The sequence below is a fragment of the Equus asinus genome, chromosome 26 (genome assembly GCF_041296235.1).
Source record: "Equus asinus isolate D_3611 breed Donkey chromosome 26, EquAss-T2T_v2, whole genome shotgun sequence".
Classification (NCBI taxonomy): domain Eukaryota; kingdom Metazoa; phylum Chordata; class Mammalia; order Perissodactyla; family Equidae; genus Equus; species Equus asinus.
In genome coordinates this window covers 18,672,331-18,685,754 of record NC_091815.1, presented here as the reverse complement: position 1 = coordinate 18,685,754, position 13,424 = coordinate 18,672,331, and the positions used below count along the sequence as shown (strand labels likewise).

Genomic DNA, 13,424 nt, shown 5'->3' with positions numbered 1-13,424 from the left:
GGCACCCAGGACGCTGCATTGGGATCTGGGCCGTGGGGGGTTATCTAGCCAAAAGGGAGTGTCCGGACAGCTCAGTGGATTGTGTGCTTTCCAAGTGACCTTTGGAATTTTGACTGAAAAGATAGAAGCAAAACCAGTTGGAGGGATGGGGAGGGATAACCCTGCCCCACCCGCAGTCCCTGACCTGCTAAATCACTAAGGACAGGAAACTCAATTCCGTATTGGGGGAAACGTGCTCACGTCGTATAAGAGAGTGTTACTGTAACTGAACGGTTTATAGATCTTCTTGGGGACAACAATGAAAATAAAATACTCTTTGGGCTTTTATGGTCGTTGAATTCTCTCCAGCTATATAAGAACTAAACTAACCCCCTTCTCATTCTCCCAAGGCTAGTGTTTTCAGAGCATACTCAGCAATTATGTTTTGGAATTTGGGGAGCAATCTCAATTCCTTATTATTTAATTATTGTTTAATTCTTTAACATGTCTTTGTGCGTGTGTGTGAGGAAGATTGTCACTGAGTTAACGTCTGTGCCAATCTTCCTTCTTTCGCACGTGGATGCCGCCATAGCACGGCTTAATGAGCGGGGTAGGTCTGTTCCCAGGATCCGAGCCCTCGAACTTCTGGCCACTGAAGTGGAAGATGTGAACATAACCACTATGCCACCAGGCTGGCCCCTTTTTTATATGTCTTAATGTATAATAAAAATTTCTCACCCATTTGCAAGTCCCTTTGTAATTTCTCTGCTTGTGTGTCCTTCCTGAGATGTTCTAGAAAACGATAAGCCTATATTTAGACCTCCTCTTCTTTTTACACTAAGGGAACCTATTCTATGCATTTTCTGTGTTACGTGTATACATATGTACATATTCATGTACATATGTGTATTTCATATGTGTATTTTATATATACATATAAATGAATATATCAGCAGAGCTCTTTCCACATATTTCATACAGATTTTCTTCCTCCTCTTTTTTTTTGAGGAAGTTTAGCCCTGCTAACATCTACTGCCAATCCTCCTCTTTTTGCTGAGGGAGACTGGCCCTGAGCTAACATCCATGCCCATCTTCCTCTATTTTATATGTGGGACGCTGCCACAGCATGGCTCATCAAGCAGTGCATACGTCCACAACTGGGATCTGAACCAGTGAACCCTGGGCTGCCGAAGCGGAACATACGAACTTAACTGCTGCACCACGGGGCCAGTCCCTTCTTCCTCCTTTTTAACAGAGATGCAGAGGATTATTAACCAGCTAAACCATGGTTATTTAACCAGTCTTCTATTAATAGCCAGGTATTTAGTTGTTTCCAGTCTTCCGCAATTATAAATAATGTTTTGGTCAATCTCCATGTATGTACCCCTTTGTGCACGTAGGAGAGTCTGTGGGATTAAATTTCTACCAGTAGAACTGCCAGGTGAAAGGCAGAGATGATGCTTTCAAATCAGGCACATATTATTAAACTGTGGTATCGTTACATAATCCTACTGCTCTGCCCTACCCATTTCCCACTACAGTACATAATCACGCGTTTTCACCTTTATCTCTCCGACTGGTGTAGTTTTAATTTGTATATCTTTTATTTAGAGTAATTAGTACTTTTAAATGTTTAAAATCGATTTTCATTTATTGTGTTCTTTTAATAAACTCTCTGGAAATGCCCATTTTTTTGGATTGTGATTCTTTTTCATATTGATTCATAGAAGTTCTTTATATATAAATACATGAGGTTTTCTCATTTAAAATAAAGATGATGTTAAATGTAGGACTAAATGTGATTTAGTGTCTATAACTAGGGATGGCTCTTCATATGAGCAAATTTGCAAATCAGAAAACAGTTCAGGGGCTGGCCCTGTGGCTGAGTGGTTAAGTTCGCACTCTGCCTCAGTTCACTGGTTCAGATCCTGGGCAGGGACCTACACACCACTCAACAAGCCATGCTGTGGCAGCATCCCACATAGAAGAACTAGAATAACTTACAACTACATATACAACTATGTACTGGGGCTTTGGGAAGAAAAAAAAGAGGAAAATTGGCAACAGGTGTTAGCCTAGGGCCAATCTTCCTCACAAAAAAGAAAGAAAGAAAATTCATTCTTAGAGCATGTTTCCAGATTTTTTTATTTGGAAAATATGGTCATTAAAAAAAATTTTAAAGTTATTTACAAAACTATGCCACCCATTATGGCATTACATATTTTTACAGTAAATTAAGGTGACTTTATAATATTTTTTATGGTTTGTAAAACTATAAAATTAAGGAAACAAAATATTTTCATAGTTTTTAAAATAATAAATACATACTTATCTGTTTAAAAAGTCCGATATACATAAGTTAAAAAGTACGAGTGCCCTCTCTTCCTACCGGGGCAACGCCACTGTTAAAAGTTTGCTGTGTATTCCTTCTAACTTCTTTCTACACACTGACAATATATGTTTACATAGTAATTTCCCCAAAAAGGAGACACTACATGCTCTTCTGCAACTTGCTTTTCTTCAGTTAAGGATTAATCCCGAATGTCAAGAACAGTAGCCTTTGCAATTCGTTTTTTTCACTCTGTAAGCTGACAGTACCTCACCGTGGACCACAGCAGGACCTGCTCGTGGCTTCCTCTGGCAATAACCCAGCCTCGAGTCTTGCGCGAGGATGGAAAAGGCCTTTGGAAACATCACGGAGCGCACTGTGTGCAGCGCGGTTCTCCCGCCGCCGCTTCAATGTCTGCACCTGGGGGACGTCTCACACAAGTACCGAGGGGCTTAGACCTGGCGGGGCTGAGGGTGACCACAAAGAGGGAGGTTAGAATTGAGGCTGTCACGAGCCAGCACCTCAAACTCCTGAGTTTCAAATGATTTCGCTTCTCTCCTCATTTGTTAAGATTTTTTTTAAGATGCACCTTGAGGCATAAATCCTTGGGATTAGAAAGGAGAAGGAACGGGGTCAAAATGGTGAGTGCACAGGAGTGGGGTGGAAGGGGCCGCACCCCATCTCTTGAGTGGTGGGTTCTTCAGGTCCACGTTCTGGAGCAGCCTGACTCCCCCTTGAGCCTGCATCGGGGCAGGCCCACTCTCCCAGGTGGATGTGATGTCCAGACACGTCCAAGGACTCAGTCTTGCCTTCCTGGGGCACCCTTCCAGCGGTGCCCTACAGACAGGGGGTGCTCTGGAGCCCAGGTGGAGGGGGCGCTTCAGGGTTGTCCTGCAGCCTGAGAAGTTTGCATTATACAAACAAGCCCAGTTAGGGAGGCCTCCACTCATCAAGCCTTGTGTCCTGGCTGGGCTGTACCTCTCCAGAGAAAGGGGCCCTTTTTCCTCCCGACAAAGGCACTTTCTACTCAGCCAAGCCCCTGGGGGCCACATCTGCCTAAGGGGGCTTCTTTCAAGTTAGCCCAAAGGCACCGTGCAGACTCTCCAGGCCCTGGCAATGCTGCCTGGCACAGCTGCAGGAGGCTCCAGATGGGTCTGCCCTGGGGAGTCCTGACCCAGGGGGTCGGGCCTTCCCAGCATCCCTTGGGGCCACCCTCAAGCAGCCCTCCTAGGCTTGGGAACAAGTTGAGTTCTGGGAGGGTGGCTGGGGAGCAGTTTTCTTGAATAGAATCCATCCTGTGTTCATTCAACAAATATTTGAGGCTCTACCATATGCCAAGGCCTGTTCTAGCTCTGGAAATAGGCAGAACAGGACAAAGTCCTGTCTTTGTGGAGCTGGCATCCTAGTGGGGAAGCCAGACAGGGAACAAGTAAAATAAGTAAACAAGACCGTTTTCCAGAGAGTGCTATGAGGAAAATGAAAGGCACAATGGCCTAGGGAGTGAGGGGGAGGGGTGCCAGGGTGCAACCTGGACCTAAGAGGAACCTCCTGGGGAAGGTGAGACTCGAATGACAGGAAGGAAGGAGTTGTGCCAGCCTCTGGGAGGGCCACTCCAGGGAGCAAAGCCAGGAGCAGAGCGCAGCGCCCTGAGGCTGGGAGATGCTGGCGTGCCCAAGCACATGGTGGGGAGCAAGAGGGGAGCCGAGAGGCATCTGAGGTGTAAGGAGAAGTGAGGCCAGATGAGGCAGGGCCTCGCAGCCAGGCTGGGACCCCGTGCACCTTCTTCCACATGCAGTGGGTGGTCTCGGAGGTCAAAGCAGGTGAGGGATGCGACCCCAGCGCGTGTTTAAAGGGTAACTCAGGCTGCTTTGTGGGGAGAGCTGGGGGACAAGGAGGCCAGGAGGACAGCAGCCAGACCAGGTAGAGGCTGCTGCACTGGTCCAGGTGAGAGAGCGAGGCGGGTGGAAGCAGGATGTCTGTGGTGAGATGCACTGGGGATGCTGACTGACGTGTCCTCCAACGGAAGCAAGGCCTGGGCCTCCAAACAAGGCCGGAAGCAGTGGTGTCACGGCTCTCCTGCGTGCACTGAATGAGTGCTGGCCCCGCCAGGGCATTGAGATCCTACCTGGTGGCCGCCCCCACACCCCGTACCACCCTTAGACTCAGGGACGGACTAGGGCCCCCGAGCTGGGCCCCGCCTTAAAGGGCCCCATTCATGCCCTCCTCTGGCTGCTCCCTTCTTTTGTGGTGAGGAGCTTACTGGGCGAAGGAAGTTCCTGTCCAAACAGCCCAGAGCCTGCTGCCTGAGCCGCTTCACCAGGCCCTGGGCAGTGTGCATGCCCTCGGTCCAAGGGGCTACAGGAGGGGGGCAATTTTTAGGGGGTATGGGCAGCGTTTGAGCCCTGTGCTGGGAATTTACACCCACCTGCCTAAGGACCCTTCTGGTGGGGGACGGCACAAGGGGTGGGAAGAGAAGGGGGTGGCTTCTTCCTGGTGCCACCATCTTCCAGAGTCAAATTCTACATTCAAATCTGGCCTTCTAGGACATGACAAAAACATATTTGTCAAAGCAGGAAGGTAGAACATGTTTTATCTAACAGTTTCTCCATTTGATTGATAATGTTTAATATTTAAACAGATGGTATGGGGGCTGCCATTTGTATTCTTGTTCCAGATTCCACAGAAATGTGGGGCGGGCCTGCCCACATCCACTGCTTGCTTTCTGCAGTGCTCCCGAAACGCTGGAGGGCAGTTGTGGGGTCCCAATTTGCTGAACAAAATTAAGATACTGGACAGAATTTTCTGAATTTTAAATTTTGACTCAATTTTCTTTTTCTAAAATCTTTGCTTCCTGTTACTACTTATCTGCCAGCAGTTGCAAGCAAATAAAATAAACAAACAATAAAAGCAAAAAAAGAAACCACACACACATTGTAGTAGATGAAAATTAAGAGAAAACTGGAATCAGCTGATGCCCATGAATCTGCCGATGCGGATTTTTTACTGACCTGAGTATTCACGGTTGAGATTTTAAAGTTAAGTCATTTCTAGCACATAATGAAAATTAACTGTGCCCTATAATGTTCCGCATTACTTCTGGGTGGTTTGCCCTGGAACGAGCTGAGAATAAACTACAATTTATTATTTCCCCAATTTACAGAAAAGAAAGCAGAGGCTCAGAGAAATTCAGTAACTTTCCCAAGGTCACCCAGCTAGTAAATGACGAAGCAGGGGTTTTAACAGGTCTGAGGAGCCTCCCACACCACTGGGCCTCCCAGTATAATCTAATGGGTGATGAGAATGGCTTCTTGAAGTGCCTGGAGTCCGACGGTGAGAAACAGTAGACTCTTGGCTGACAGGCCACTGTGTTCATATGCTCTGCGTGTCAATATCTAAAGCATAAGACTCGTCAGCCAGTGCGTTTGTAATAAAAAGCATGCCCTGCTGTGTTTCGCATGTCCTGGTCTGAGGAAGGCCTTTGCGGTGTCTTCTTGAGCCACCGCATTAGATGCACTGCGCTAGACCCTCGGGCCCCAGCCGGAGTGCAAACTGTGCCTGAAAAACGTCATTCTTGTCTTTTATCTTATCTTACTTAGTCCTTATTAATTATCTTAACCAGTCCTGCTTTGGAGTGACCGGTCTTACATCCATTTAGCTTTGGATAAAGTTGGAAAACTAAATCAGAAGAGTTCATTCGGGTTCTGCTCTTCCAAATTTGATTGGTTTTCAAACTTACGTGCTAATTCTCTTGTGTGTGTTGCATTAGGAAAGTTGAATCAAAGTTAAATAAAAACTTCTAGGGCTCTGTTGTTCTTCTCAAAACGGTTAGTGTAGTTCAGAATACTCTGAAGCAGGCTGCATCCTGGAGCACCCAAAACTCAGGACCACAGTTCACAAGGGGAGGGCCCCGGCTCACCGTCTCCCCAATGTGCAGCCTCCTCTTCTGAGCTGGCCTACGAAATGCGTTTTCCCTTCTGTTGCTGATTCTCTCCTTTGTGAACAGTAGACCACAGCCTCTCCTTTCCCTGGGCCCTGCAGTGGCAGAAGTCAAGCCCGTGGAGCTGGCAGCCTGTCGGAGCTGGGGTCCCTGCCCCACGGCCCCGCCAGGACACTGAGGCCAGAGCTTATTGGAGAGCTCTCCCTCAGGTCTCTCCCCAGAGACTGCCCAGTGCCGTCATTAAAGACGAAAAAGAAAGATTGTAAAGGTGGTCAGAGAGAGGATTTACGAGCTTCTCTTGTTGCTGGCTCTGTCTGGTTGAGCACGAGCCACAGAGCCATCTCCCTGCCAGGTGATTCCAGCCAAATGCTGAATGTCCACACGTCCTATCAGGCCACTATCCCCTTCCAGCCGTGGGCACCTCCCGTGGAAGGTGGCTCTACCAACCCTGGGGTCGACCCAGGTTCTGCAGCCGATTCTTGCTTCAGAGCAGCTCCAGGACTCGTTGGCCTCAGGCCCCCTAGACACTCCCTCACCTCTGGGCAGCCCACCCACAGACCACTCCCTGCCCTCTGAACAACTTCCTCCTCGTCCCAAGGTGTTCTCTTAGGCCTCAAAGGAAAAAAAGAAGATGGCATGTGGATCTGTTCCTGGGCCGTGTCCTCTCCTCAGACCGCAGAGCAGGCAGGCGGGTGTCTCGTGTGCGCACTGTGGGACTCCACGGCCCCAGGGGCTGGGAGGGGACCCTCTACTTTCCCTGCATTACATATGATGGGGGATGGTAACCCCAGCCAGAAGTCAGGCATTCGGCCCCGCCCAGCCTCCAAGTCCTTCAAATCCATTCCGGCCCTCTATCCCCACCAGGGGCCTCAGGTCTCCATTGTTTTTGGCTCCTCTTTCCAGCCCCCGACCAGAGCAGCTTTTCAGGGACCCAAATTGGCTCACAGTGCTCCCCTGCTAAAAGCTGGATGGCAGAAGGCTGTGAAACAGGCTCTCTCCTTCACCTGGAGTGGCCTTGGCCATGAACCCAGCCCTGTCTGCGATCCAGCCTTATCTAGGCCCCTCCCCAGCAATCCTTGCAGTCCAGCCCATCAAACATCCTGTCCTTTGTTACCAGAATATGCCATGCTCTCGAAGCCTCTCCACCTTTGCACCTGCCGTTCCGTCTGCTTATTCTTCTAGCAAATTCCTGCTCATCCTTCAAGCTGCAGCTCAAAGGTCCATCGTGCATGAAGCCCTCTCTCACCTCCTGTCTTGGTCAGCTTGGGCTCCCATAACAAAATACCACGGACTGGCTGGCTTAAGCAAAGAAACTAGTTTTCTCACAGTCTGGAGGCTGGCAGTCTGCGATCAGGGTGCCAGCAGGGTGGGCATCTGGTGAGGGCTCTCTTCCTGGCTTGTAAATGCTGCCTTCTCCGTATCCTCACAAGGCTGAGAGAGAGAGATCTCCCTCTCTTCCTCTTTTTATAAAGTCACCAATCCTATCAGATTAGGACCCCACCCTTATGACCTCAGTTAACCTTAATTACCTCCTAAAAGCCCCTCTCAGGAACACAGTCACATTGGGAGTTAGGGCTTCAACACAAGAATTTGGGGAGACACAATTTAGCCCCCAGCACCTCCCTAGACAAAATTGGCTGGTCCCTCCTCTGGAGCCCCATATTCCACGGGGCAGGCTGTCCCTTTACTGCAGCACACGCATCCTTCATCCCGACTTGTGCCTCCTGACAGATGGTTGATGAATTAATGGACGAAGTGCCTCTTCCCAGTTGCCTCCCCTGCTCTTTCAGTGTCACCTCCTCTGCGAGGAGGCCCGTGTCTCCCAGCAGACTCTGTGTGACCCCCTGACTGTGCCCGGAGCTCCAGGAGGGCCGGGGCCGCTTCTTATTCATCTCTGGGCATGGAGCACCCTGCACAGAGCAGGCCTCTGGGGAGAATTCTGGTTCCACTGGGGGAGGACCTGGGTGTGGGCCCCACTTGGTGCCTCTCTGGCCCCCACACACTCTATTGGCAAGGCCTTGTTCCAATGCTCCCCAGCCCTGCAGTCTCCTTAGATCCTAGGAGGAGACATTCCCACCTCCTGCACAGTAAACAGCAGCCCTGGGCAGGAGACCAGGTGTACAGCTAGGAACAGGACCCTCTCAGTAGTCTTTTTCTTTGTCCCCACACTGAGACAGGCCCCTATTTTGGGCACTGCAGAAAAAATGAAAATCCCACTCCTGCTTTGGGTTTCCCTCCAGGTGTCCACAGGTCATGGTGTACAAATGGGGCCTGCCTCTGGTCCAGAGAACAGCTCCTCAGCTCCCACGGCCTATTCATCCAACGAATCTCCGTTTACTCCCAGTCCAAAAGCATCAAGCTAAGTACCGTGTGTGAGAGCTCTGGGCAAAACAGCGAAGCAGTTGGGCCATTAATCATTGGGCATAAGTTGAATAGGAACTTGATTAAAGCACAGGATGCGTTCCCCAGACCAAGATGCTTCTTGGCTGTGACCACAGTAGAGTGGCAGCTCGGCCTCCCCGGGCCCTGCTTTTGCGGGGCGCCTCCTGGAGGGCTCCTGGGCGGCTTGTGGCGCCTCGCCGGGTTTTGGAAGGCCACTCTCTGGGAGGGGGCCTTGACCTGCGCTGCCCGGCGGTTCGCAGGCAGGGACACCTCCAACCAGCACTCAGGCGGAGTCGGGCATCAGTGCAGGAAGTCGTAAGGGGCGGTGGGGGGCAGAGGCAGGGGCGACTTGCGGACCCACGAGGCCCTCTGGGAGCCCCGCTGTCCCGGCGATCCCGATATAGAACGCTCGAGTCGCCACGTGGCTGGGGAGACGCGCTGCCATAAACCCCTTCCCCAGGCAGCAGTGAGTGCGGAGGCGGCGCAGCGCCCACGGGCCACCCGGGCCTGGCCGCCTTGTTCCCCAAGACCCCGGGGACCCAGTGCCCTGGGAACCTCCCAGCTGCGTTCCCCCGGTAGGTGCTCGGACCCTGGGCCGCCAGACTCCCTCCGAGGCTCCGGCTCCCTCGACACTCCCGCTCCCGCCTCGGAGCCCACCTGAATGGGTAGTAGGGGCGAAGGCGGTGGATTCCAACCCCGTTGACCGCCAGCCCCGCTTCGGGATCCCAGCCCCGGAGACAAGTTCGCCTTCTCCCTCTGTGCGCCCCGCCCGCCCGGGAATCCAGCTCGGCCCGTCCCGCAGGAAAAAATTGGCTGCCCCGCGCCCGGTTGTAGCGCCAATCCCGCACGCCTAGCAACCCTAGCGCTCCGGCTAGGAGAAGTAATTAAAAAGAAAAAGTTTTCAAGCCCAGGCGGATCGGCCGGCCGGGTCCTCCCGGCTCCCGGGCCGCAGCCGCCTCCCTGTCCCTCTGCTCCCCGCGGGGTCCTAGCGCCCGGCGCTGCAGAGTGGATAAGACCCCAGAGTACAGCAAGAGGCGGACGGGGAAAGAGGGTCTTCCGCGCGGAATCAGTGGGATCTCCTGGAGATCAGAGATAAAGATGCAAAATGACCGCGCCCCGGACCTCTCCCCTCAGCCTTTCCATGCGGCGGTGTGTGCTGGGCCGTAGGTCCAAAACTGTTCCCTGCCACCCCACCCCCACCCCCGCCCTTCTCTACGCCGCCGCCTTCCAGAGACCCTGGACAGGACTGGTTCTAGCTTTTAAAGTGAGACCGTGCCACAGTAACTCTGAGACCAACACTTGCGCTCCACCAGCCCTCTGCGCAGCGTCTTGGCGCTCTGGGCTCCCCGCCGTTGGCTGGAAGTGGGTGCCTTCGGGAGGTTAGAGGACGGGGCCACGACACCAACCGCGTGTGCACAGGGCAACCACTTGGCAGAGGGTGGGGCACTGCGCGTCCGTCGGGGTTTGGCTCTCAGCCCAAGGAGCAGTGGGCGTTCCGCCGTGGCCTCTCCCCGCCAGCGCCGCGCTCCGGCCCCACTCACCGCCCCCTCCGGAAAACAGGCGCTAAGACCCAGGAGGCTCCGCGCCGCCGTCGCCGGTGGTCAGATTTGGACACTAGAGGGCGACGGCTGCCCCGGTATAAATGCGGGGCCCGCGTGGGCCTGGCCATTCGCGACCGGGAGCTGCGCGGGCGCGAGCGAGCAGGGGCTCCGGGTGGGCGGCGGCAGCAGCGGCGCCCCGCGCAGGCTGGAGGCCGCCGAGGCTCGCCATGACGGGAGGACTGTAGCTCCCCCATGGAGTCGGCCGACTTCTACGAGGTGGAGCCGCGGACCCCGATGAGCAGCCACCTCCAGAGTCCCCCGCACGCGCCCAGCAGCGCCGCCTTCGGCTTTCCCCGGGGCGCGGGCCCCGCGCAGCCCCCCGCCCCACCTGCCGCCCCGGAGCCCCTGGGCGGCATCTGCGAACACGAGACGTCCATCGACATCAGCGCCTACATCGACCCGGCCGCCTTCAACGACGAGTTCCTGGCCGACCTGTTCCAGCACAGCCGGCAGCAGGAGAAGGCCAAGGCGGCCGCGGCCCCTGCGGGAGGAGGCGGCGACTTTGACTACCCGGGCGCCCCCGGGGGCCCCGGCGGCGCCGTCATGCCCGGGGGGGCGCACGGCCCTCCCCCCGGCTACGGCTGCACGGCGGCCGGCTACCTGGACGGCAGGCTGGAGCCCCTGTACGAGCGCGTCGGGGCGCCGGCGCTGCGGCCGCTGGTGATCAAGCAGGAGCCGCGCGAGGAGGACGAGGCGAAGCAGCTGGCGCTGGCCGGCCTCTTCCCCTACCAGCCGCCGCCGCCGCCGCCCCCGCACCCGCACCCGCCGCCCGCGCACCTGGCCGCCCCGCACCTGCAGTTCCAGATCGCGCACTGCGGCCAGACCACCATGCACCTGCAGCCCGGCCACCCCACGCCGCCGCCCACGCCCGTGCCCAGCCCGCACCCCGCGCCCGCGCTCGGCGGCGCTGGCCTGCCAGGCCCCGGTGGTGCGCTCAAGGGGCTGGGCGCCGCGCACCCCGACCTCCGCGCGGGCGGCGGCGGCGGCGGCGGCAGCGGCAGCGCAGGCAAAGCCAAGAAGTCGGTGGACAAGAACAGCAACGAGTACCGGGTACGGCGCGAGCGCAACAACATCGCGGTGCGCAAGAGCCGGGACAAGGCCAAGCAGCGCAACGTGGAGACGCAGCAGAAGGTGCTGGAGCTGACCAGTGACAATGACCGCCTGCGTAAGCGGGTGGAACAACTAAGCCGCGAACTGGACACGCTGCGGGGCATCTTCCGCCAGCTGCCCGAGAGCTCCCTGGTCAAGGCCATGGGCAACTGCGCGTGAGGCGCGCCGCGCGGGACCGCCCTGGACTGGCCCCTGGCTGGGACCCCGGGAGTGGTTTCGGGTCTCAGGGTCTCCGGATCTCCAGACTGCCCGAGCCGCGCAAGCCAGGACTAGGAGATTCCGGTGCCACCTGAAAGCCTGGCCTGCTGCGCGTGCCCCCTTCCTTCCTCTGCGCCGGACACGGTGCGTCTAAGATGAGGGGTCAGGCCGTGGTTTCTCCTTGCGAAAGAGGAGACGCGCCGTGGGGCTGAGCCGGCAGCCCGGCAACTCTAGTATTAAGGAATAACCTTGTGCCTTGGAAACGAAAACTCACTGCTCCCATTCCTACCGAGTAGGGGGAGAAAATATGTGCCTTGTCATTTGATTTGGAGGGTTCCTGCCTCTTCCCCGAGGCTGCAACAGGCCGGCCTCAGGAGGACGGCTCAGGGAGCAGAGATCCCAGCAAGCCAGCCCTCGCCTCCTCAGCGCCTGTCCTTGGAGGGGAGGAAACACAGGGCTCTGAACCTAAGCTTGTTCCCCTAGTTTTACATGAAGGTGGAGGGTCCCTAGTTCCCTGTCTCTAACCTCCCAGCCTGCAACAACAGGCTGGACTTCCCGGGGCAGAACTCACTGAGATGGGGGGCACCAGGTGACCAGTGGGAGCGCCCCACCCCCAGTCAGACCAAAAAGCTGGGTCGCTGCTTAGCTATAAGGACGTATGTTCATGGGAGTTGAGGCCTCGTGGAAGAGGGAGCCTAGAGATGGGGCTGGGGGCTGGGGGGAGGTACACTGGGACCAGCAGCCTCGTCTGTACTGTATGTCCCCAGCATTGCTGTACAAATATGAAGCACCATCGGCCCATCCCGGAGGGACCAAAGTTATGAGAAGCTTGTCAAATATTTTGCTTTATCAGCCGATATCAACACTTGTATCTGGCCTCTCTCTCGGTGTCCCAGCGGTGCCTTGTGCAATGTGAGTGTGCACGTCTATGCTAAACTACCATTTTATTTGGTTTTTGTTTTGTTTTGGTTTTGCTCAGATACTTGCCAAAATGAGACTCTCCGTCAGCAGCTGCAGGGAGGGTCTGCAGCTCTCTTTCCTCTTGGTTTGGGGATTGCTTTTGCTCCCCGGGGAACCAAAGAGGTGAGGTGGGCTTCCCTTTCCTCTCAGCCTTCCCTGGGGGTGGCTGTGGGCCTCCGGCCGGGGCTGCCCACAGGCTGGTTCCCCAGAGGCCCTGGCTCCTGGTCTGGAAGGGAGGCGGCCCAGCCTCCGGCCAGCACGCACAGACCGCTGGGCCTGGGAGCAGGGAAGGGCGGCTTGGTTCTCTTCCTTGGGGAGAACGTAGAGTTTCATGCTAGATGTTTTATGTATTATATCTATAACATAAACATATCAAAGTAAATTTTGGTGTCTTTTTAAAACTAGAAAAGCTACTTCCAAGGTTTTCCGTGGGCCGGGTCACATTTGTAAATAATCGCAGCATATTCCTTGGCTGACATCCTGGCTCTCATCAGCTCTCCACCCATCCCGAGCTCCTCTTTACATTAAGGGGATGATTTCCCCCAACCAAGACAGATAAACGGGAGAAGGACAAGAAGGCTCGAGCTGAGAATGCCAAAGGCTGAAGAGAGAGTCTCCTGGGGTGGTGTGGGGGAGGGGTGGGGGGAGGGGATATCAGGGGGCCTTGCTGTAGCCTTTCTTCAGCCCCTGGGAGGAGAAGAGGGACTCAGAGAGGGAGTCTGCAGTTGCCACGGCCTCTGTGGCATGTGGGCAGGCCTGGCCCAGCAGTTCCAGGCTCCAGGGGCCCTTTGGCACACTCTCTTCCAGATCCCTCACAGCCCCAGCTCTGGAGCAGCCTCGCTCACACCTGCCTTCGCTCCAGCCTGTCAGCACAACCCTGGGTGGGCAGGGAGAGGCCTCAAGCCGTGGGACCCTCCCTCCCTCCCTC

General features: G+C 55.1%; 1 protein-coding gene across 1 annotated transcript; it reads left to right on the top strand.

Annotated features, from left to right (window-relative positions):
- The first annotated feature begins 10,286 nt into the window (after nucleotides 1-10,286).
- CEBPA (CCAAT enhancer binding protein alpha) lies at nucleotides 10,287-12,878 on the top strand. Its single transcript, XM_044759921.2, has one exon. It carries the CDS (start codon nucleotides 10,421-10,423, stop codon nucleotides 11,495-11,497), a length of 1,077 nt encoding a protein of 358 aa, XP_044615856.1. The 5' UTR covers nucleotides 10,287-10,420; the 3' UTR covers nucleotides 11,498-12,878.
- Nucleotides 12,879-13,424: the final 546 nt, after the last annotated feature.

Excerpts from the sequence above, each read along its gene's own strand:
- CEBPA (XM_044759921.2), top strand. The coding sequence starts at position 10,421 with ATGGAGTCGGCCGACTTCTACGAGGTGGAGCCGCGGACCCCGATGAGC.